At 39.2% G+C, this 25,535-nt stretch overlaps 1 protein-coding gene across 2 annotated transcripts in view; it reads left to right on the forward strand.

Moving 5' to 3' along the window:
• Positions 1-24,118, forward strand: part of ccnb3 (cyclin B3) — a 24,543-nt gene extending 425 nt beyond the window's left edge. The window contains exons 2-12 of one of the 2 annotated variants that reach the window (XM_048605183.1): positions 181-317; positions 2,759-2,842; positions 2,978-3,096; positions 4,639-4,756; positions 6,418-6,516; positions 7,262-7,354; positions 9,176-9,313; positions 17,231-17,386; positions 18,567-18,716; positions 19,138-19,268; positions 22,372-24,118. In XM_048605183.1, the coding sequence (XP_048461140.1) occupies positions 246-317; positions 2,759-2,842; positions 2,978-3,096; positions 4,639-4,756; positions 6,418-6,516; positions 7,262-7,354; positions 9,176-9,313; positions 17,231-17,386; positions 18,567-18,716; positions 19,138-19,268; positions 22,372-22,447 (1,236 nt within the window). In that variant the 5' untranslated portion in view covers positions 181-245 and the 3' untranslated portion in view covers positions 22,448-24,118. The remainder of the gene's footprint in view (positions 1-180; positions 318-2,758; positions 2,843-2,977; positions 3,097-4,638; positions 4,757-6,417; positions 6,517-7,261; positions 7,355-9,175; positions 9,314-17,230; positions 17,387-18,566; positions 18,717-19,137; positions 19,269-22,371) is intronic. The other variant, XM_048605184.1, reaches the window with a different exon arrangement.
• Positions 24,119-25,535: the final 1,417 nt, after the last annotated feature.

Below are 25,535 nucleotides of genomic sequence, written 5' to 3' on the forward strand. Positions count from 1 at the left end.
AACACACACACACACACACACACACAAGAGGGCTGTAATTTGACTGGAGAATCAGTAGCAATAGGGATGGAACCATGGCATCGTACGTATTCGTCAAATAAGTGTTTTTTTTGTATGTGACTACGCTCCTGGTCTTCTGCTGTAACTAATCAAATGTATTAACTTTTTACTTCATATTAGGCTATCTGGTCCTTTTCTTTCCCAGTTCCCCTCTTTCCCCACCCTCCTACAGGCTTGTCGGAGCAATGCCGCAAGCCTCGGAAGCAAAAATCGCTCAACATGGACCATTTGGGAAGGAACCTTCAATAATGGAGAAGGTAAGAACATTTAACTTAAATGCTATAAAAATAGTGGGAGCTTTTGTGCGTGTGAATGACTCTTGAGATGCGTGCATTGATAATATACTTAGCCATCCGACAGGGAATCAAAAATGTAATATTGTTATAGTCATCACAATTTTGATACGAAATGCGCAATTTATGTCATTAGTTTTGTCGCAGTAGGGTATTTTCTGTAGGGAGAATGTTTGTTTGGTTTTAAACGGAAGGAAATCAGTCATGTCGTGTATGTTTACATTTGAAAGTCTGCCCTTGATCTGTTGATCTAACTGAATCTTGGGTAGCAACAGCAGAATATCTCCCAAACTATAAGTATGAAAGATGATAGAATGCTGGAAATACTCGAGACCATGCAGCAACATGGTCCCCAAGAGAGGAACAAATTTTAACGTTTCTGGTTAGTATTCTAATGAATTGTCAACCACCTGAAATGTTAATTTCGTTTCTCCTCCTGCAAAAATTGAAACGTCAATTACTTCCACCGTTTTCTGCTTATTTTTAATTTTGGGTATCTGGGTTTGAGACTAAGGTTAGGACGTTTATATTGACATTCATCTATATTTAAAGTAGAATTTGACTCAAATTGTACTCCTATATTTAAAAGTGAGACTTCCAATGTCTTGGATATGGATTGCTTCTCATTGTTAAACTTCAGAGGATCATTTTATGTTAATGATGGTTGATCACAACAAAGTTTGCAATTGAATCTGGTCACAGGCTTAAACTTTAATTGTTCTAGCAGAGCAGCAGCTGTTGCACAGCCCAAACACCTGCTTACAATGACGTCTGTTTGCAAGGTAGATCTTTTCCCGTCAACCTGTTCAGGGATGTTATTATAGGTCTCTCTCTAGACCAGGTAGGAATCGAGCCCAGGCTTCCTGGTTCAGAGGTGGGAGGTCTAGGTTGTAGTCCCACCTGTTCCAGAGGTTAGTAATACATCCTTATTTAAAACCACATTGTAGCTTGAACTTTTTATGGAACTTTGCATTAAATATATCTGCACATGGCAATCACATCTTGTCTTAAATTCAAATGTTTATCTTTATCAAATTGGAGTTTGTTTGTTTGTCCACTACTCTGCAGCAAAAATGATCCAAAGTTGTGTATTGTAAGATATTGATGGCATGGTGTTGGAGATGATTTCCTTTCTTTTGGTGTTTGAAGCTTTGTTTGGGTGTCAGCATTAATTTTCTCCATATTGTTCAGCATGTTGGCAAGTTAGAATGTATTTTTTTCTAAACAGAACATGTCCTGTAAGATTTCATTTTGTAGTTGGTTTTTACCTGTGGCCAATGGCTTCTTGACCTGTTTGTGGAACATGAGTTATGGCCTTGTGCTTTTTGGACACATCTGGACTTGACTATGAAGATTGTAATAAATTGGGTTTGCTGGCAGAGCTTGCACTTGTAGCTTTTGCTATTGGAAACTTTTCAATGCTTCACTGAAGAATTTTTGGCATCAATTGCAACCAACTGTAACTGTTCTTGAGGGCAGGTTTGCTGAGTGTTTGAGTAAGAACATACAATGCTGGAAATGGTGCAACAACAATATTATTTCAAAGGTTCTTAGCATTTTAGGTTGTTGGAATGATGCCCTCATTCTTCAACGTGGGCAAGTCAGTTCTGAAGATATCTGTTTATATTAATCTTTTGAACAAGTATTTAGCGTCATTGAAGCTAATTCTGCAAAAGCGTCATATTTTAACACTGTTTCATGTCCATTCTTTGGAATGGGATTGGTCCATGAAGTTTTGACTTTGCAATCCTGGGGTCATACATTATTTTGTGAAGGACTCGTATGTTTTTCTTGAGCCCTTCATGGTCCAAAAATTTTAATGCAAGATTTTCTATTTGGTTTGCCTTCATTGGTTGCTTGAAGCAGCTAATAAAAACCTCTTGTGGTTTAGCATATTCACTCCCCTTTTAGATTCCTAGCCAAGATTATTACTTGCATTTGTGTTACCCCGAATAGTATTTGTGGAAGTCTGGATTCATGTAGCTTATTTATTGCCTCTGCCTGAGGAGGTAGCAGTGTTGTTGAAGCAAATTAAAAGGATTTAATGTAATACATGAAAGAGAAAAAAGTCTTGGAGAGGGTGGTGTGTATGCGGAATGAGCTGGTAGAGGAGAGTACGATTACCCACATGTAAAAGACATTTGGGCATGTACGTGGATAAGAAATGTTTAGAGGGATATGGGCCAAATGCAGGCAAATAGGATGATTTCAGTTTTGGAAAACCGGTCTGCATGGATGAGTTGGCCTGAAGGGCCTGTTTCCGTGCTCTGTGACTGTATATAATCAGTGATAAGTATTTCTTTCATTTTTAAGCACACTCTCTCTCTGTTGGAGAGTCACACAATTTTAATGGCCAGTGCTTTGGCTTCAATTACATGCTAATTTCTACTTCCTCTCCATTTCAGGATGATGGCCTTCAAATCAAACGTTCCCCTTCTTCACCCCAGGGTGGGCCCAAGAAGAGATCAGCTTTTGAAGACCTTACAAATGTAAGTTCTGTGACTAGATTGCTTTCTTTATTATGGTAATACCACCCTTCTGTCAAAACAAATGGGTTTTATACTTCTTATTTCTGGACAATGTTTAACTGATATCTTATCCAAATTTCTTTTCACTGCTAATAGGCTAAACAAGGTCAAGATCTGGTTTCAAAGAAAAAACCTGGGAAGGTCGTGGGTAAGAAAACACAAAAAAGTGTCATTGCACAAGAAACATTGAAAAACGAAGAGAATAATTTAAAAAGGTGAACATCCTCCTCTTTCTGGTTCCACGTTTGAGTTCTGAGTATGTCAGTGCTCACATTTGTACAGCACTGTATGTTGCAATTTCTCTATTTTTCAAGTTACTTTAACTGTAGTGACTAAGGCAAAAGTGGCAGGAAATTTCCTCAAAATTGAAATGAGAGGAGTTATTTTGTTTCTTGGTTGAGGGTTGAATATTTAGCTCGGACAATTTATTTGTGACTTCTCAATCTCCAACTGCTAAATTTGAATACCACTAGGATCCTCCTTTAACACCTTAACCTGATTCACTCAGAATGGTAATAGTGACACTATAATTACAAACTGTTCCAGATTTTTTAAAAAAAAGTAGTGGGACGGTCTCGTAAATTTAATGTTCTTAACTATACACCAATCTTTCATCTATTTGTGCATAAATAATACTTTTGGCTAGTGAATATTTGCAACTTGCCCCTGCAAAAATGTCTGCTGTGAATTGCATTAATTTCATGCAGTACAAATGAGAATTTCATTATGGATTATGTGCAAAAGTACCCTGTTTCATTTGTGAAGGGAAATCAGTGTTAACGTTTCGGGTCTGGTGACCCTTCCTCGGAACTGATGGTAGCTAGGAAAATGTTGGTTAATATGCAGAAGATGGAGTTTGGAGGGGGGAAGTGGGTGGGGGTGGTGGTGGCGGGATGGGAGTGGGGGAAGTGTGGGGGGAGGATGGGGTCAGGAGTAAATGATAGGTGGGGGTAGAGCCAAAAGAGAGGAGAACAGTTAAACAGACAGGAGTGGATAACGATCTCCCTAGGAGGGTGAATAGCTGTTAACGGAGACTGTTAGTTAGTGGCTAACAATAGGTGGTGTGTAATAGCAGACTGTGATAACAAGGCCTAGTGTGTCCTCTTCCAGCTTGCGCTGAGCCTCATTGTCCACCTGGACACCCTGAAGCCCTCCCGATTCAAAATTGAACTCAATAATTTTAGGGCCTAAACTCTCCTATGTCCTAGCCCCCTATGCTACACAGCAGGCCTTATTAACAGCTATTCACTGTCCTAGTCAGATTGTTATCCACTTTTTTTTTTGGTCTGTCTAACTGTTCTCCCCTCTCATTTTATTTTGGGCTCTCTTCCACAGCTATCATTTACTCTTGACCTTGACCCTGACCCTGCTCCTCCGACACATTTCCCACCACCCCCCCGCCCAATTTACAGATGTTGCCAGACCTACTGAGCTTTTCCAGCAATTCCTACTTTTGATTTGCAGCATCCACAGTTCTTTTGGATTTTCATTTCTTCAATTGCATAGCTGAACTTCAGCTCTCTTTTTAAAAAGAGAAGCTAGATCACGTTTTATATTGAATTGCTGATTTAACGAAGATTGGATTTATCAGGATGCTGTTGGAATTGAAGAAGTTTGTAGGGAAACTTTTTCAATACCCATCTGAGGATATAGAACTTGACTTGAGTAATGCTCCTGACAGACTTTATTCATAACACAGTGAATGGCAAATAGTATTAAAGAATCCCATTGCTTTTCTTTCCTATTTCTTCCTTCAGTACAGGACCTAAAGCTTCTCTGGAGCATCAGGACAATGCAGGAGAACAGAAGATGCGTAAGGTGCCAGCACCATCAGAGGAAAAAGCAGCTGATGTAGATAAATCGGCAGACCCCAAGGTAAACAAATTTTTGGAGAATCTGTCAGCAGATTGCCCTGCTCCATCTACAAGTACTTTGATTCAAGCTAAATTTATGTAGTTGTCTACATGACTAGCACAATTATTCTGTACCAGCAGCACCTCAAATAATCAGTGAAAATTTAAAAATAAAATGATATTGGCATGTTAATAACCAGGCTGACAATGTGCAGTGACAGCAGTAAATGGGTTCTTAATCAATTGGGTTGTTTGTTTGGAATAGTGAATTAACCTATGCATACCTGTTCAGTCTCAACATTGGTCATTGTGGACACGGAGTTCAAATGGTCAGTGTAGGGCAATGGATGAGGGGCATGTGTTGACTAAGTTGGCATAGAACTAAAATAACATGGGGCTAAGTAAGAGACATAGATTGCCTTGGAGGGTAAGGTGCCATGAGTTGGTGAGGAAATTAGGTGGCATGGGGAATGTAGGTAGGTGAGGGCTGAAGGGCAAACTTTGTTTTCCCTTTTGTTAACTTGACAAAATGTCAGTCAGTGCACTGAGGCAGGCCTACCTGCCCAACCAACCTTTGGTCTCAGACTCTGCACTGTTTCAGGGATAGGCTACCATGGTTCTCATGCCACCGGCACCACCAACCATCCCTTCCCCAAGGAAAGAGCAATTCAAAGTTCTGGGGCACCTTTCTCTTTATTAGATTTGCTGAGCTATACTTGTTCTGACACTCTTGGGATAGCACCTCTACTCTGTTACTGCCATGTACATTAGCCTGCAATTCTAATTGACAGAAAGCTAGCTTGACTCGATGCATGTCGTTCCAACAAGAATCAAGCTTGATGTCATCCAGGACAAAGTAACCCTCTTAACTAGCACTGCAGCCAAAGACTAAAAGAATCATTCCCTCCACTACTGACAGTGTTAGCAGTGTTTAAAAGGAGCAGCAGAAATTTACCAAGCCTCCTTAGACAACAACTTCCAAACCCCTTGATGTCTACCACATACAAGGACAGCAGAAGCTTGAGCGCTACCTGCAAGTTTCCCTCCATCCTGATTTGCCTCCCAGCAGCTTTGTAGGTGTGACTGCAGCAGTTCAAAAAGGTTACCTACTACCACCTTCTCTGGGTCAGGTCAAGATGGGTACAAATGCTGGCCCTGCCAATGCTACTCACAACTGATGATTACTTACCAAAAGCAGATCATCCATCTGCTTTTTCCCACTCTGCAAAAAGTTCAAAATGGCTCATACCCAGTTTGGAAAATGCCTGTGGATGCAAGATTTTTTGATCAGAATTATTTCTTTGGAAATACGAAGAAAACAAACTGCCTTTAAATTCTATTAAAGGAAAGTTGTATTTTCAAAGGGTTTTGAGACAAAAGATACCTGACAGGATTGCCTCTGGTTTTTTTTAAGGCAATATGACATCCCTGATTTTAGGGAAGTGTATTCTTGTCCATTCAATTTCTTTATGATTTGTAAATACCCTTAACTATTCTATAGCAAACCAGGCCTAGGTTCATCAGATTCCATGTACTGTTCAGCAAATGTTAGGTGATGCTCCTTACTGGTAAATGACGACTGACCTCTGCATAATATGCTGGTGTTGCTGAATGGTACTTTCGAGCTTTCTGGAATAACTAGTAAAAGGAGAACAACTAATTGGAGAAATTCTGTGGTTCTAGTTGCCTGCCTATGATGAAGTTGATGAAGAGAATTTGAAAGACCCATTCCTGAATGCAATCTATGCAAATGATATATTCAACTATATGAAGGAGAGGGAGGTAAGCAAACTATCAATTTTGTAACTTTCCAGCACTTTCCCTAAAAAGCATCATTGGCCTTCGAAACAAGGTGGCTGGGATTGGCTGATTTTGCAATTAGTCTATGTTTAATTCTCTACATTATCTTGTAATTCCATATTTTTATACCCAGTGCTCTGCATTTGCTATCTAACATTGAAGAGCTCTCCTGAAATTGGATATATAAATGATAAAACATACTGTAGCAGTTATATGAAAGTACCGGTGCCACCTGCAAGTTTGCTAGTTATACTAACTAACTTGATCAAAGTAGATCATTTGTTTATAGACCTTCCAAAAACTCTTCAATAAATATTTTAGCTTTGAGATTGTATGTTTGGACTAGTAGCAAATGTGTTTCTCAGATTGTCTAGATTCAGGAAACAGGGAGTAAAATCCAATGTGAGAATGAAATGATATTCTGGAGTTGGTGTATTACTTCAGGACTTGGACATCTAGGTAGATTCAACAGCTTCTGTGATAATAAATTTTTACAAAGTCTGGTTAAAGGGAAGGCTTTGAGGTTCCAACTTTGCAACAGAATCCATGGTCAACCTCATGGGTGTGAATTTGAGGCTTTTTCATAAATTAGAGCTGTAGGTAGAAATTGGGAACAGTTAGAAGCTGAAATTTTCTGTGTTCTTGCAGTTTGACTGGACTTTGATTGGAATTAATAACAAATTAACAAATGGGTTCATTTTATAACAATGTGATTCTTGTCTGGCAGAAACGATTTGTTCTAAAAGGCTATATGGAAAAGCAATCAGACCTGAACATTGAGATGAGGGGAATTTTGGTCGACTGGATGGTCGAGGTACAGGTGAGTAAATACTCCCCTTTCTTTTTAGGCACTTTTGGACTTTTTTTTTTTTTAAAATCTTGTTTTTGTTAATTTTGGTTCAATCCTGCACATGCACACTGTATCATTATGTGCCATTTGTTGGCAAGAGGGCTGTCCGGGTTGTGACCATAACACCACAAGATGTGAGGGTGGCGTTTAGAGGAAAGTCTGAGCAATTCTGTTTTTCTTCCCCAAATCGCCACTCAACCCAAACTCATTGGCTTGCAGGAATGAATGTTTCACCAGTGAATTTCAAACTTCCATTCTACAAGGAAAAGTGAGAAACAAAGGTTCTAATGTTCTAACAACTTTCCTTCAAATTACTTTAATTTCTACACTTCAAAGATAGAACTGGAAAAGTTAAGTTGCTGGTAGAGACTGTGTTATTGGCTTCTATATTAAATATGGAGGTATGCTCAAGGTGCAAATATTTGAAGGTACCTGACAATTTAAGTATGAGTCCAGAAACCAAAAGCCAAATGGTTGGTTTCGACAATATGAAATATTAATTAATGAACCTGAACTTTTAAGTTATCTCCCTTTTAAGGAGCTGAACCATGCCGGTGAGCCAGGCATCTGGATGTAATCACCTGACCAGAACCTGCTGCCATTCTGCAGAGTAGCTCCCTAGACACAGGCTGTGTTTGGAGACTACTACTTTAGCTGTCCATAAGTCCACCAGAGTAAATGGAATTTGCTTACCTAATTCCTGTTATATCCAACAATAACTTCACTAAAGGGCAGATACATTTTTGTAATGTACTAATTAAGTAGTGCAGTGGTAGCATCTCTACCTCTGGGCCAGCAGCTCTGGGTTTGATTCCCATGCCAGGACTTGTTGACTTTGAAAGCTGCTTCTGTAACTGGCCGAACCGATTTGATTCAGCTTGTAAATTCTTCCAATATGCCTGATCTCTTGGTAAGGGTACAGCTTTTTCCAGTCAGCTATCCTGCAGAAGGTGGGGGATAATGTACAGCAGTACATTCTATTTGTTTGTGCTTATGGACAATGGAAGCAAAGATGAGCAGACTAGTACCAAGGTGAATAATTTTGAGGTATCTTATGTTTTCTGAAGGTATAGTTATCTTCCAATGAGAGATTGCTCTCACCAGCTGTCTATTTACAATTTTCTCTCGTAACCCTTTCTTAAAAAAGAGAAGCCAATAAGTATGGTAAGAACAGTGGACCATTTTGGACCTTGACAGCTATTATGCAATTTAATAAGTGTGATTTGTATCTTGAATCTATCTATTCACAAGCCCTCTAGAACCTCATCAAACCTTGTGACCTTCCAAGATTTGTTTCTCCTACATCCTTTTTAAATCATTTCACCATTGGTGGCTTTACGTTCAGCTGTTATCCCTTAATCTCTGGCACTGCCCCCTAAAACTCTACCTCATTCAATTCCTTCAAAGTTTAAATTTTTTTTGGAGTTTTGAAAATGTTCAAATTTCAACAATAAGCCAGGAGAATTTTATTGGCATATGTGTTTTAATGGTGCTGTACAACTACACCTCCAGTTCAGTGTTGTATAACTCCTCTAGATCTAAAAGGCAACATTTCATTTTGGTTTTCCTCAGTAACCTCGTACATTGCTTACACCCCCCCCCAAAGTTTTTTGTATGCACACGTGTGGCTTAACTTTGTCTTTTGGTGTCTTCTATACATAGCTCCATAGGATATGCATTTTTCCTAGCTTTTTACACTACACTGGTATAACCCTGCTATGATTCATTTCTTTTAAAGCCCCCAATACAAATAATAATTTGTTTAATCTATGTATCTTTTATTTTCAAAAGGAAAATTTTGAACTGAATCATGAGACTCTGTACCTAGCAGTGAAGCTAGTGGATCATTACCTGGCAGTGGCAGTGTGTATGAGAGAAACGCTACAACTTCTGGGTTCTACTGCAATCCTCATTGCTGCAAAATTTGATGTAAGCAACCTAATCTGATATTCTTTGACCTCTTCCCTTTTACCCTGTAATGGGTCCTCATGAATTTCATATTAGCTTCTTAAAATAAGTAGCAAATAAGATTGATTGTATTGGTTTTAATTTTCCATAATCTCAGATAATGGAGAAAGTTCATTAATTAGAAAAATAGGAGGTGTAACCCATTCCTTCAGAAAGGAAGGCTGGACAGAAAGCAGGAGACTACAGGTAACTAGCTAAAAATCTGCTCTAGGGAAAATATTTGACACTATTAATAAAGATGCTATCCAGGGCACTTAGTTCATCAGGTAAAATCAACATGGCTTTGTAACGGGAAGTTATGTTCAACCGATTTCACTTGTGTTCTTTTTGAGAAAATGACATGATGTGGATAAACAGAAACTGGTGGATGTATTGTACCTAAACTTCCAGAAGGCATTTGATAAAGTGCCACATCAAAAGTTATTGTGGAAAATGAAAGCTCCTGGTTCAGGTACCTTTTTTTACTACAGATGGAAAATTGTTGTAAGTGAACTAGTATACATTAATGGATAACTTTATGGTTGAGATGTAATAAATGTAGTGAGCCATAAATACCAGTGCTGGGGCCTCAAGTGTTTACTATTTATATTAAATGTCTTGGATGAAGGACTGAATGAATGATAACTAAATTTGCTGTTGGCACAAAGATGGATAGGAGAATAAGTTAAAAGTGGCATAACAGTACCAAAAGGGTATAGATGAGTTCCTTGAGAGGACAATAATCTGGCAATAGAGTATAATTCAGGGCAATTATGAAATTGGCCTCCTTTTAATTCCTCCTGCAAAAAAAAAAATCCTTCATGGTGAAGAGATCTGGGTGTCCCCTTGTTGGGACCACAGAAGGTTAAGATGCAAGTAACAGCAAGTAATTAAGAAAGCTAGTAGAATATTTGTTTGTATTCAATCCCCTCAAAGGTGGGGAGATTATGCTTCAGTTATAATCATGGTGTGGAGGTGCCATGTGTCGGACTGGGGTGGACAAACTCAGAAGTCACATGACACCAGATTATAGTCCAACGGTTCATTTGAAATTGCAAGCTTTGGCAGTGCTGCCACTTTGTCAGGTGAATTGAAGAAAAGCATACAGGCACAGAATTTATAGGCAGAGATCAAAAGATCGTACAAATGTGGAGTGTCGAATAAGAAGTCTGCAGGTGATCAAAAGTGTCAATGTGAATAGTCAAGAGTTGACTAGTAATTGAAGACAATGACCTATAATCAAATTAAGTGAGGCATAGAGATAGTTACAAAAAAAATTTAAATGTAAGGTCAGGCTGGAGACAAACCAAACAGCTGGAATAACATGATAGCTGTAGCTGTTGCATGTCGAGAGTCTAACCAAAGTAACAAGTAATCCAATACTGTACAAAATAAGGTAGATCATAAGTTATCAAATTGCTGGTGATTAAAACAGGGCAATAAGGAAGACTTTTACAAATACAGAAGAGTGTGGTGGGTTACATGTAGCACAACCTGAACCCGCGATCACAATTGGGGCCATCTTCGTGTGAATAGAACTTGGTTATCAGTTTCTGCTGGTGGTGCTGCATTGATGTGTATCTCGAAGGTTGCCTTGGATGGTTAGCTGAAGATTGGAGGCTGAATGTCCTTGACCGTTGGAGTGCACCCCACCCCCGACTGACTGGGAGGGAACATTGCTGTTGTGCGGTGTCCATCTTCCATCGCTGTAGTGTCTGGACAGTCTCGCCAATATACCGTGCCTCAGGGCATCCTTGCCTGCAGCAAGTGAGTTGACAACACTGGCTGAGTCATAAGCATCTGCTGTGTATGTGGTGGGTGGTGTTCCCACATGTCAGATCATCAAAATGGATACTACCTTCACATGTCTTGCAGAGGTTGCTATGGCAGGGTTGTGTGGTGTTGAGGTCAATGTCCTGAAGGCTGGGTAGTTTGCTGTGAATTATGGTCTGTTTAGGGTTTGGTTGTTTGAAGGCAAGAACTAGGGGTTTAGGGATGATCTGGGCAAGATGCTCATTGTCATTGGTGACATGTTGAAGGCTGTGAAGAACAATGTAGTTTCTCTGCTAAAGGGAAGTACTGGATGACAAAAGGTACTCTCAGTCATGTCCTGTGTCTGTCTTCTGAGGAGGTCGTTGTGGTTTTTTGCTGTGGCCTGTTGGAACTGGTGATTAATGAGTTGACCATCTTATGATGGTGTCTTTCAGCATCTTTAGGTGTTCGTATTCCTCCTCATCTGAACAGATCCTGTGTATGTGCAAGGCTTGCCAGTAGGGGATGGCTTCTTTAACATGTCTAGGGTGGAAGCTAAAGAACTGCAGCATTGAGGTTACCCATGAAGTTGTGGTAGAGTAAGGTATTGAGGTATCTGTCCTTGATAGAGATGTGTGTCCAAAAAATGAGACTGATTCTGAAGAGTAGTCCATGGCAAGTCTGGTGGGATGAAACTTGTTATTTTGCAGTTGTTTCAGTGATTCCTCCCTATAAGTCACTAGAGGAAGAAAATGTTGTCTATGTATCTGGTATGCAGCATTGGTTTGAAGTCCTGTGCAGCAAAGAAGTCTTGTTTGAACTTCTGCATGAAAATGTTGGCATATTGGGGTGCAAATTTGGTACCCATGGCTACTCCATGGGTCTGGATGGAGAACTGGTTGTCGAAGGTGAAGACTTTGTTGTGGTCGAGGGAGGAAGCCGATGAGTTGTAGGATGGTGTCTGGAAACTGGCAGTTGTTGGTATTGAGGACTGAAGCTATTGCAGCGATGCTGTCATGGGATGCTAAAACATCCATTGTGACAAGGAATGTTCCTGGTCCGTAGGTGCTGAGTTTCCATAAAAGAATCTGTAGTGTTGCAACAGAAGCTGGCTGTTCCTTGTACACTGGGTTTCAAGGTGCTTTTGACATAGCCAGAGAGGTTCTGACACAAGGTCCCATTTCTAAATGTTGGCTTTGTGTATCTTTTGGAAGGCAGTAGAAGATTCTTTGGCGAGAAGTACACCAAGATGAGAATGCATAGGATGCTCTGAGGAGCTGGATTAGATGTCTTGATCAGTCTGAGTTGATGGGTGCATTCTTTGGTCGGATTGGCAGGTAGTTGTCTGTAGTGTTCCTGGCTGTTTGTGATCCACCATGTGCGTGACAGGCATGCATGAACTTAGCCAATGTTGCCTACCTCATATGCTGCAGGCAAGATGCCATGAGCCGTGGTATATTGGCAAGACCATGCAGACAATATGACAACAGCTGAATGGAGATTGCAATGTTTGCTGACAGCAATGTTCCCTCCCAGTAAGGGAGCACTTCAGGAGTCCAGGATGTTCAGCCTGTGATCTTCAAGTAAGCGTGCTCCAACACAGCTTTCAAGATGCACAACAATGTAGAATTGCCGAGCAGAAACTGAGCCAAGTTCTGAGCATGTGAAAATGGCCTCAACAGTGATCTTGGGTTCATGTCATTCTACATAACCCTACCACACTTCTGCTTCTGTAAAATCGTCCTTACTGTCCTGTTTTGACACCATTACCTTGATAAATTGGTTTCTCCACCTTTAGTTTGTACAGTTTTGGATTACTAGTTACTTTGGTTAGATCCTCAGCATGTGACTGTTTTACCTACCAGTTGTTCCAGCCATTTGCTTTGTCTCCAGCACCAACTTTACTTTTAATTTTTTTTGTAATATCTCTGTCTCATTTGATTCAATTATAGGTCATCCTCTTCACTTTCAATCAGCTTTTGACACTTCTTTTTTGATCACCTGCAGAGACTTGTTGTTTGACACTCCATTCACACCATTTTGATATCTCCGCCCATAAATTCTGTGCCTGTATGCTTTTCTTCCCTTCACCTGATGAAGGGGCAGCACTCAAAGCTTGATTTCAAATAAACCTGTTGGACTCTAATCTAGTGTCGTGTGACTTTTGACCTTCAGTTATATAGAACACTAAGAACACATCTAGAGTATTTATATACTGTACTAGTCACCAAGGACCAATTAAATGCCTTCAGAGATGGCTTACGAGACTAATACTTGGAATAAGTGGGATGTTGTATTTTTAAAAAAAAGGCTAAGTATGTATTGGCTGGAGTTCAGCCACAGGAGAGGATCTGATTGAAATGTACAAGATCCTGAAGGGCCTTGACAAGGTGGATATGGAACTGTTCCTTCACTGTTCCTTCTTCTGGAAGAATCTAGAACTGAGGTCTGACTAATTAAGACAGTGGAGGCTATTCTTTCCACGGGATTATGGGTCTTTGGAACACCCTTCCTCAATATGGTGGAAGTAGAGTCTTTGAATGTCCAGTAATAGATGACTTTTTATCCTTTTTTTTTTTTTTTGTTCTTTAATCTGAGGGATAGGTGGGATTGTGAAGTAATTAAATCAGTCATGTTCTTGAATAGCAGAGCAGGCTTAGACTACTTCTGCTCCTAACTTTTATGTTCATATAAAGCTGAGCTCATGTAAATGCTACTTGTATCCTAACTTGTACCAAGTCCTTCTCACTTATCACAACTCCATATCCTCATACCTATCTCCTAACTTGTCCAGCTTTACAATGTTTTACAAGTCTCCAATACTGGCTTTTGTACATGCTTCACTTTTTCTTCATCTGCCATTTGTCACCTATGCCTTCGACTGTTTAGGTCTTAAGAACTGGAATACGTCTCTAATATTTTCCTGCCTACTCTTTTAGACACTTTAAATCCTAACGTCAGTTTATTTAGCTCTATCAATTTTTCTGTTTGTGCTCCAATGAATTGATATAAGTCTTATATTAAATCTTGGATAAGAAATAGAAACTGGAGTAGGACATTCCCCTCATCTGTTCTACTATTCTATAAGATAGTAGCTGATCTGCTATAGGCCTTTTTTTTTGTGCCAGCTCCTCTGTCTTCAACACCTTCAAAACTCTACAGAGTCCCTCTTTAATACTTTGTTATCCAGCTCCTACAAGTGAGGTTGAGAATCAGACATTCATGACTTTTTTTTTGATAGAAGAAATTACTTTGCAAAATGCATATGCATGATGTTCCCTTTTATTGTAACTGCATCCAGTAGTTTGAGATTCTTCCCACTAGTGGAAACATGTCAGCATCTAATCTGTCAAAGCTTCCTAAAATCTTGTTTGAGTAAGATCACACCTCATTCTTAATCCTAATGGATAAAGACCTAACCTGATTAGCAGTTCTTGATGAGCCAACCCTTTCATTTCCAGGAATCAGCCTAATTAATCACTTTTAAACTGCCTCCATTTTTAGTATATCTTCTAAATGCAAGGACCAAAAACGACACCTACTTCAAGTGCAGCCTCACAGATGTCCTGTACAATTGTAACAAGTTGTCTGTTTTGAAATTTAACCCCCTGGCAATATGAGTCGTAATTGTTTGTCTCCAGTTACTTGCTGCACTGGCATGTAAACCTTCTTGTCAGGCAAAAGACAGCCAGGTATGAGATATGCAGTTTTCTTTTTGAGACCCTGGCTACTTAGATATTGGTTTGTTGTTATTTCTTTTTCCCTACCTAACTACATGACCTCAACTTTCTTAAAAATCCTCCATCTGAGGATTTTTTGCCCTGTACAGCTCAATTATCTAATATTCCATTGTAGATTCCTTCATCATCCTCATGTTGCCTGCCTCCACCTACCGCACCCCCCACACACCTTTTATATCAGTAAGTGTGGAAATGTTGCACTCTGTCCCCTCCAAGTTATTAATATAGATGGTAAACAGTTGAGGCCCTAGGACTGATGCTTGTGGCATTGCACTAGATGTATCTCTCCAAACGTTTAAGTATAAAAGTCAATTAGGTATCGTTCTGCCTTGTGTGTAAACCAATCCTTAATCCATGCTAATACATTATCCCCAATTCCATGAGCTCCTATCCTGTGCAGTAACCTTTTGGTGGCACCTTTTTTTTTTTTTTTTAATTTTTATTGAATGCTTTCTGGAAATCCAAATACTACATCTACTGGTTCACCTTATTTCTCTTCGTTATATCCTTCAAGAATGCTAGCAAATTTGTCAAACACTTTCCCCCTTGAAGCCAATTCGTCCAGATCCTCCCAAGAGCCTTGCACTCATTTTAGTTACTTTTTTTCTCCATATCTGTAGAAGTCTTGCTATTTGTTTTGTGTATTTCTTGCCCATTTTCACTGGTTTTTAATCATCAACTCCTTCCTTTCTTAAAAATCATCTCCTCTGATCCACCATGTTTTTTTGCCACTTAGTTTCTGACTGGGACCTCTCCTTGGCTATCTTTTGTTCGTGACTTGTGGTTTGTCCTTCTCGGATTCCTTTTTTGACAGGACATTTTTGCTGAGCATTGCAAAAACTGCTTGTATGTCTGCCACTGTTCAGCTACTGACCTTTCAACTTGGTGCTTTAGATAACTTTTTTTTTTCCTCCTTCTGCAATTCTGCTTTAATTTGAAGACCCTGGTTTGAGACTTGAGTTGCTGTCCCTCCCTGTGAAATTCTACCACGTTGTGATCGTCTGCTAGAGGATCTGTCAATGATCAGCTATCTCATTAGCTCTAGCAGTGTACAATGAGATAGACGTAAAGTATCCTGTTACTGAGTAAGTTGTACAACGTTGCTAAGAGACAAACCCTGATGCACTCTATAAATTGTATTCCATGTTCCCTTTTTGCTCACCTGATTTATGTTCAGTTAATGTGCAGATTGAAATCACTCCAGACCATTGAAGTGCCCTCCTTACACACTACTAATTTCTTCTTGTCTTTTTTTAATATACCGCATCCTTCAGTGAAGTAACACTTTTTTTGTAGATGACTCTCCTAAGGCCCCCCCAGTCTCATTCCACCCATATCTTCTTTCCATTTCTATTCCTTATTTACACCCGAGCTGATTTTTGCATCACAATCCTATCACTACTCACCACCACAATGATACCATCCTCTTTGTTAACAAAGCTACCCCACCTTTCCCTTTTTATCTATTCTTACGGAACATTCAAAAGTTATTCAATGTTTACTTCCAAGACCTGGTGTCCCCCCGCAACAGTGTCTGTGACAGCTATTGAGTTGTCCATTTCTACTTGCACCATTAACTTGCCTATCTTGTTACAAACACTGTATGCATCTGCTTATAATTGCTATCTCTTCCCATTGTATTCGATTATCATTTGCTTTCTACTTTTTTACAACTTTGCTTTACTGTTTCTTTTTGAAGTTTTTTTAAACTTCCCTTTAATTCAACTCTTTCTCCCACTCTGCCACTAATTATTATTAATCCCTATCTATAATCCTCATTTATACAGCTCACCAGGACACTGATCCCAGCATGGTTCAAATGAAGTCCTTGCCAACTAAATCTTTCCCAAGTTTTGGATTTTATGTATTTCAAAAGTGAATTTTCTATTACTTTTTGGCTTTAATATTATTGTTTTGATTTAAACCACTTGGCTAATCAAAGGTAAATATTGCTTCCATATTTCATATCACCTACCTGGTTTCCAGTGTTGTCACACTTGGGTTCAAACAAGTTAATGTAAGTCAAAGGGGTGCTCTCACTGGATTTTAGCTCCTTCTCTTGAGTAGGTCCCTTTCCCAACCTACTTCATAATGATGCTGACCTGCTGCATACTCCTCCCAGTCACTTGCTTATGCTTGAATGAACAGTATTGGTATGAAGGAGAAGTTGGCTGATCTAGGCTGCAGTCTCCAGTTGCAAAAAGGCCATTATAAAAATATTCACTGAGTAACTTTTTGGTCAACATACTCATGTTGACAGTGTTCAATTAAAAAGTAACTGTCTGAATCCTGATCTACTGGATCATGGGTATGATGTCTGAGCTGCTGCTGGTGCAGGGACCAATGTTAAGAAAGTAGCTTCTTGCCTTCAGTGTGGATTGGATTGATACATATTTATCATTTCCAGGAGCGCTGTCCTCCCTGTGTGGATGATTTCTTGTACATTTGTGATGATGCATATCAAAGGGAGGAACTGCTTTCAATGGAGGTGAACATTCTCCGAACCCTGAAGTTTGATATCAATATTCCCGTGGCGTATCGATTCTTGAGAAGATATGCAAAGGTTGGTAACTTTGTTTGGAATTTTCCTATTGTTTCCTGAATATACTAATTTGACCCTAAACAGAGTTTGGTTTGCTGCCCTTCTGATTATACTTGTATTGCGACCATGTCCAAATGAGTGGCCTTCCCCCTCCTATTTGCTCAGTTAATCACTGAGACCATAAGAACATCTGTGGTATGGTGCCATCTGCTGAGGTTTAAAGATGACACAGACTATTGGAGTAGTGAGTGAATGCAGACAAGTGATTTTTTTTTTTTTTTTTTTTTTTTTTTGGCTCTCAATGGGTGTTCACAGAATATTAAAGCACCATAATATGCAGTATTTATCAGCTCAAAACACTAAAATTGTTACCTTATGTCTTTCCCACCCCCTCCAAAAGGTGTGTGGAACTGTGCTGGGAAATTGTTTTTGAGTAAAATTTGAACAATGCCATCATTGGCAAATATTCTCTGCTGTATGTATTAATATTTGAAGTGTCTTGAAGTCTACATAAAAATGGAAATATAGTCTCAAGTGTCCAACTTGAAAGGGTGGCATGGTAGTACCTCACAGCACCAGAGATCTGGGTTTGATTATAACCTCTGTCTGTGTGGAGTTGGTACACAGTCGCCATTCTCCCAGTGTCTGTGGGTTTCTGCTGGGTGTTTAGGCTCTCTCCCACCATCTAAGGATGTGCAGGTTAGGTGAACTGGCCAAGGTATAAATTGCCACATAATGTCCAGGGATGTGTCGGCTAGGTGAATTAGCCATGGTAAATGTGGGGTTACGGGGTCTTGAATGGGATGCTCTCTGAAGAGTTGGTGCACACCCGATGGGTCGAATAGTTTCTGTCTGTACTATAAAAGATTCAATGATTATACAAAACATAGACGTTGCTGAGACAGATGTTGATTTTGACGTAACCAATGTTGACACACTTCAGCGTTGTGAAGGACTGCTTGGGCACTCCCTTACTGTTTGTATTAAAACTGAAAAATGTTGCATTCATTATGAGGAGGAAAAATAGATTGAAGTGCTGAGTGTTGGAGGTGGATAGGTAACCGACTAGCATGTCAGCATTTTGATAGTACAGTTAGAGTTCTCTTTTTCTTTTTCCATGTTTTGGAAACGTCACTTCAGTTTTTCTGAGCAGTCTTGAGATTAATCTGCCTGAATCTTATCTCCATCTCAATGTTTACAGTGTGCTAGAGCCAACCTCGAGACATTGACGCTTGCTCGTTATATCTGTGAGTTGACCCTGCAGGAATATGAGTTTATCTGGGAGAGTGCTTCTAAATTAGCAGCATCCTGCCTGCTGCTGGCCCTAAAGATGAAAGAGCTTGGAGGATGGGTGAGTATAAACTGTGAGTTAGACAGTATAGACTGTCTTCTCCACCTCTATCCTTTTTTTGTTTTAATCTTTCTTTTTGGTTTGACAACACAGTTCTGTTTCCGGCTTCTCAATCGCTGCTCTGAAGCAGCTACTGCAACAAGGGCAGGAAACGGATTTGTATTTTTATATTATACTATACTGTATTATTTCCACCCCAGAAATAGTGCATAAGTGGTGGGTCAGGGAGAGTTGACGTTGTGCTGCTGGAGGCACAATATATTAGTGCTGTGACATACTGTGCCCTCCATGTTATTTAAAGTAATCAGAAAATCTGATTTGAGGATAGGATTAGCTTATTAATTTGTTTTAGAAGACCTATAGTATTTTAAAATAGTAGTGAAATAGGCAATCCAGCTCATTACATCCTCTTCTATTTTAGACTCCAACTCTGGAACATTACACTGGATATCACATCACTGACTTGCACTCACTGGTGAGGAGACTAAACCTTTTACTTTACAGTAAGCCGGATGAAAAGTTGAAGGCTGTGCGGTACAAGTACGCTCACAAGTAAGAACTTGTATATCTGGCAACCTTTTCATGAAACCACATTTAAGGTAGATAGTGGACATGGCACACCATACCTAGTTAGGTATGGTCTCAGAGCATGTTGGGAAAACCCTAGAAAGTGCAGTGGAGTTTTTGATTTTTGAAATTTCATAGCAGCAAGTGAGCTATTTAATCTTTTGAGCCTATTTCACCATTCAGTTAGACCGTGGCTGATGTACCTCTATTTTTCCTTTGATCTCTAATCAGTTTCTTTAACAAGAATTATGCACCTCTGTCTTGAAAATTTCATTGATTCCAGTTCCAGGCATATTCCTGGGGAGTGATTTGAGACCGTAAGATGTAGGAGTAGGAGTCAGCTGTCCAGCTCATCGGTCTGCTCTATCATTCAGTTAGACCATGGCTGATCTGAGAATCCTCAACCCCACTTTCCTCCCTTTTTCCTCCATAAGCTCTTGATTCCCTACTAATCAAATATGACTTTCTCAGCCTTGAATATACATAATAACCCAGTGTCTACAGCCCACTGTGGTAAAGAATACCAATGATTCACAACCCTCTAAAGAAATTCCTCATTTCTGCTCTAACTGGGTGAGGAGATCATGCCTCTGGTCCTAGACTCTCCCATGAGGTGAAAAATCCCCTCAGTGTTTACTCTGTCAAGCTCCTTCAGAACCCTATATATCTCAATGAGATCACCCCTCATTCTTCTAAATTCCAGTCCGTAGAGTCCTAAACTGACTAGCCTTTGCGAATTTCCAGCCTCTGCAGTTCTTTGTTCATTTCCCTAAGAACCTTGTTTATTTCAGTTGCCTTTCATTCTCCTTCAATCTCAGTACAGGCCCAACTTACTGTCTCTTGTTATAAGACCTAGGATTTTGTCATAACACCTGGGACCTCTGTGTACCTGGGATCAACAGTGAATCCGCTCTGGACTATCTCCAATGCTATATCTTTCCTTGCATCAGGGGACCAAAACTGTTCCAGGTGTGGTGTAACTACTGTGTGCTATAATCTTAGCAAGACTTCCCTATTTCTACACTCCAACCTTTTTGAAATGTGGGCCAATGTTCACAAAAAGAGAGGCAAATTGATTTTAGGCACAAGGATCCCAAATCCCTCTATTGTAACTTCCTGCAGTCTTTCTCTATTTAAATAATCATCAGCTCCTCTACCTTCTACCTTCTTGCCTTGCATGACTTCACATTTTCCCACATGTTCCATCTGCCAAGTTTTTGTCCATTCACTGAAACTGTATCTCTGCAAACTCTCTGGGTCATACTTGTCTTCCCACCTATTTTTGGCCATGCACAAACTTTGCTATAATATTCACTTTCCTCATCGGTTTTTCATGTATATTGTAAATAATTATGGCCTCCATCCTTGCTTCCTGATTTAACTCCTGAATGGCCTCTAAGTTTGTGTGCCCCTTTGACTGATCACCATTGCTAAAGTAAGTTTTTGAATTACTACTTCATTACTATAGGAAGGATGTTGAGAAACTAGAAAGGGTTCAGAAAAGACTTACAAGGATGTTGCCTGGGATTGGAGGGTTTGAGCTACAAGGAGAGGCTGAATAGTCTGGGGTTATTTTCCCTGGAGCATCGAAGGCAGAGGGTGACCGTTAGAAGTTTATAAAATCATGAAGTATGGATAGGATAAATAGACAAGGTCTTTTCCCTGGGGTGGGGGAGTCCAAAACTAGAGGGCATAGGTTTAAGATGAGAGGGGAAAAATTTAAAAGGACATAAGAGGCAAGCTTTTCGGGTGGTGGTGTGTGTATGGAATGAGCTGCCAGACGAAGTGGTAGAGGCTTGTACAATTACAACATTTAAAAGGCATCTGGATAGGTATATTAATATGAAGGGTTTAGTGATATGGGCCAAATGCTGGCAAATGGACTAGAATAATTAAGGACATCTGGTTAGCATGGATGAGTAGGACCAAAGGATCTGTTTCTGTGCTGTATATCTGACTGACTCTTTGAAACTGAATAATGCCTCCCTACTTTTGTAGTCAAGGGAAGAGGAGCCAAGTTTATGAAAATTGACCTTGATTTAGCCTATTAATCCCCAGGATAATTCTGGTGACTGAACTACCATCTTTCTGGGGATGTGTGACTGGCATGTTCAGCATCTGTTGCTCCTCTCTAATGGTCAATCTTCCTGAGATGCTGCAGCACTACAATGATTGTGGAACTCATTGCCACAGAAAGCTGTGCAGGCCAAGTTATTGAAGATTCTTGATTAGTAAGGGGGTCAAAAGTTGTGGGGATGTATAAGAATGGCATTAAGAAAGGCAACATCAATGACTGAATATTGGTGCAGACTTGATAGACTGACTGTACTTCTCATATCTTCTAGTCTTATGATTACAGTACTCTACATAGGATCTGACCTGAGGCTTTGTACTAGAACATGAAGTGTGGGTAGGATCAAAGCCTACTATTCAATACAATCACTGGCTGATCTTGGGCTTCAAACACCGTTTTCTTCCCATTTCCCATAAGCCTTGATTCTAAGACCAAAAATCTTGAAGCCTAAAAATTCTCAGTTCTTTGAATGAAACAATTTTCTGATCTCCTCAATAATTATCCCCTTATCTTGAGACATTACCTCAAGTTTTAGATTTGCTGACGAGCAAACATGATCTCTGAAGCACAACTTCCTCACTTTTGAACTGTAGCTTCCTTAAGACCGGTCAACATACCATACAGCCTTTTAGATTGCTATCTTGCACCTGTCTGTGAGCTTTTAATAACTTAATTGGCTTTCTTTGACAGGTTCTAATTTCTCATCATTTGGGGAATTTAAAAATCCCTTCATCTCTTGTTCTGTTTATTAATTGCCATTTAAGAATGGTCACTTGGTTGCAGCAGCAGATACCCTTGCAGTAATCTGCACAGATGGTGGGTTTTGGTCTGCAATAAATTAGATCTGATTACAAATGTGATCTTGAGTCCTGTGAAGAAAAAGCTGGTTGTGTCTAAATTGTAACCAAACCAACAATTGAAGATATTCCTAATTCAGTTCTTTATTCTCCTGTATTCATTTCCTTATACGCTTACACTTGTCCTTGAGGAATTTGTCTCTTTTAATTGTTTTAGGGTATTCTTTGAAGTAGCAAAAATTCCACCTATCGATGTTCTGAAGTTAGAAGACCAGTTGAAGGAGGACACATGATCAAATGAAATCCAGACAGTCTGGGAAAGTGGTGTTGTATCATCTGTAGTCATAAAGCTGATCTCGTGTATATAGTGTATAAATACTTGTGTAATATTGCTTTACTTCTACCTCTGCTAAGCAGAAACAATTGTGTAATTAATCATAATTGTCACTTTTATTATGTAACAAACAAATTCAAAGTACCTGAATACCAAAATAACTAAGAGAAGGAAAGAGGCTGATCAGATCAAAACAGCAAGTTCAACAGTTTTTTCCCTCCTCCAATTTAAAACTTTGAATATAGTGTAAATGACAATTAGCTGTTGGCCTGTGAAAAACATGGCACAGCCTGTCTTTTTTTTTTTATTTCCCACAAAGATGTTAATATTAAATAGTCACAATATATTAGACATTTTGATTTCTTAAACTTCAAGTTTAAAAAAGTAACTTCTTAACATTGTAGATTAAAGATAACTATTTAAAAAATATTGTTTTATTGAAAGAATTAAGGTACTGAGTGTCCTGCTCTTAACAACATATGATGTTCTGTTCCTCTACTGTGTGAGTGAAATTGTTCCTTTCTTTGAACTGAAAGTAAATTTTCACTTTACTTGCACCCCCCCACCCCAATTCCCTCCCAAGAAAAAGTTATTGTAGATTGGGGAAAGATGCAAGAACCACGAGGCAATCTACTCTGCAATTCTTATGAAGCTGCAAGCAAGTACTGCAGAGTGTCACGCTAAAAGGATAACCTTTAAACTCTTCACGTCTATTTTCCCTTCACCTTACAATTGACTGTGTCTTTATTGGTGCTTGATCTGATCCACAAATTTCACCCTGCTGGGGAAAAAAAGCATGCAACTGACTTTGTTTGCAATCAAACTATTTGAAAATTAGTGCACAATATTCAAATCACCTAGTTTTAGCTGAGAAGAATGTAATACACTTGCTCAGCAGAAAAACAGTTTGTTAATCTTTGATCTCTAATGTTGGTAAATTGTAAACTTTAAAGTTGGCCTCTTTTAATTAAAAACAATATTTTTAGGTTTGTTTCAGGGACCACTTATTGATGTAGATCATTGTTTTCAAGTGCAAAATATTTGTGTTTCTGTTTAATTGTACCATTTTGTGATGTTTGACCTGTTAATATTATCTTTGACACTATTTAAGCTATGCTTTGGAAGCTCTGTCATTTTTATATTCTTGTATGTTGTATTTGCTTTTCAGCAAATAGTATGTTTCATGTGAAAAAAAGTATATAAATATGTTTGGATATCTCTGATCATGCTTTCAGCATTTCTTATTTAAGGGCTGTATTTCATTCCTGCAAGTATGCCTAAGATGCATTATTTTAATGTTGGTCTTTTTTAAAGGTGATCATTCTGTCACTCCTTAATGATTTCTGATGATGTGACTAGCACTGGGTTCCTTGATCTCAAATCCATAATAATCTAAGTGTTCTTGAACCAAATACAAAAGTAGATACTTTGACCTTTAATTCAGATTTGGATTTTTCTGGTTCCTGTTTCGCAAGAGACATTAATGCTAATTGAATAGCTTGAAGGTTTTGATGCCAGGAGTTGCCATGCAGGAAAATCAGACCAAGTGTTGTGCAGCTAGATTTTGAACAAAATTCCCTCTGTAAATAACTGTATTTGGTGCAAATAATATATACAGCATTATCACCTACTCGTTGACCAAACTCTCAATTTACTTAACATGAGTGACTGGCCCTATAGTCATACTTTGAAGTCCTACTGCTTTGAGCAGAGTTGGTGGTTGTAGCTTGAATTTTATTGACTTAGAATACTTGTGATCAGTGCTTAAGTTTGCCATCAAGCTCGAGAACCTGTTAAAATTCTGGAATTTTAATTTGATGTGGATTGCATATATTTGGGTAGATTTTCACATCCTATGTGGATTGGGAAACCTAGTTATTGACAGAATTGGTTTTACAGCATGGTTGTGGGCTAAAAAGCCTCTTTCCATGTTGATTATCAACCACAGGTACTTCAGTCCCATTAGCTGGCACCTGGCCTGGATTCTTAAATGCACTAGTCCTTTAAACTCATCTAAATACTTGTGGTGGTTCCTACCTGTACTGCTGTTTTGGAAATACATTTCAGCTACCCATTGTCCTCCAGTTTTTTTTGTTTGGGAGTGGTGGAAACCTTCCAAAAATTCTCTTTAAATACCTTTCCCTTACCTTTTTTCAAATTTGTGCTCCTAGTTATTAATCCTTCTACTAAACAGATGTTTTTCTCTGATGCCCCTCATTAATGTTGTACATCTCAACCACAGCCAATCTATTCCTATAGCTAGAACATTCTAGCCCTAGTGATGAAAGTACACGCTTTCTATAATGTAGTGACCAAAACTGCACATTACTCCAGTTGTGGGCTAACTAATTTCTTAAATCTGCATTGTAACGTCTCTGCTCTTTTGTTTTTGATGCCTTGACTAATTAAAGGCAACTATCCCATATGCTGTCTTAACCACCTGTCTTACTATTGTCAAAGACATGCACACCCCTCTGATCCTCTATATTTCCTGGGGTCTTAACTTTTATCATGTACTTCCTTACCTCCTAGTCCTCCTAAAATGCATCCCCTCACTTTTTGGGATTAAATTCCATTTGCTATTGTTCTGCCCATCTGACCATCCTGTCTAAACCATCCTGTAGTCTTAAGGTTTTCTTTGTTATTGACCACACCAACAACTTTTTTAATAAGTGTGAACTTACTGATCAATACTCGATCAATCAATACTCGATCAATCAATGCTCCCATTGTCTGGCAGGTTGTTGCCTCTGTATTTATAATTGTTCCTTGATCTTCACTTTTGAGTTTGTCAGACTTGAGACTTGTCAAAATAGTAAGTGTTAGCTCTTCAATCACTTTTGTGTCTCAGTATGGAAGTGCTGTGGGTTAAGCATGCAAATAATGGTCACTTACTATTCCAAAGCTATGTAAAGTATGCTTTGGTATTTTTCTGGTGTCCTTGGCCCCAAACACCTTCAATCCACTGCAGTCATGATGGACCAAATGCAGCCTTTTTCTGCTGCTTTGATTCAATTATCATAAATACAATCCTATTGGTACGGTTT

Source organism: Rhincodon typus, chromosome 14, assembly GCF_021869965.1.
Source record: "Rhincodon typus isolate 14 chromosome 14, sRhiTyp1.1, whole genome shotgun sequence".
NCBI lineage: Eukaryota > Metazoa > Chordata > Chondrichthyes > Orectolobiformes > Rhincodontidae > Rhincodon > Rhincodon typus.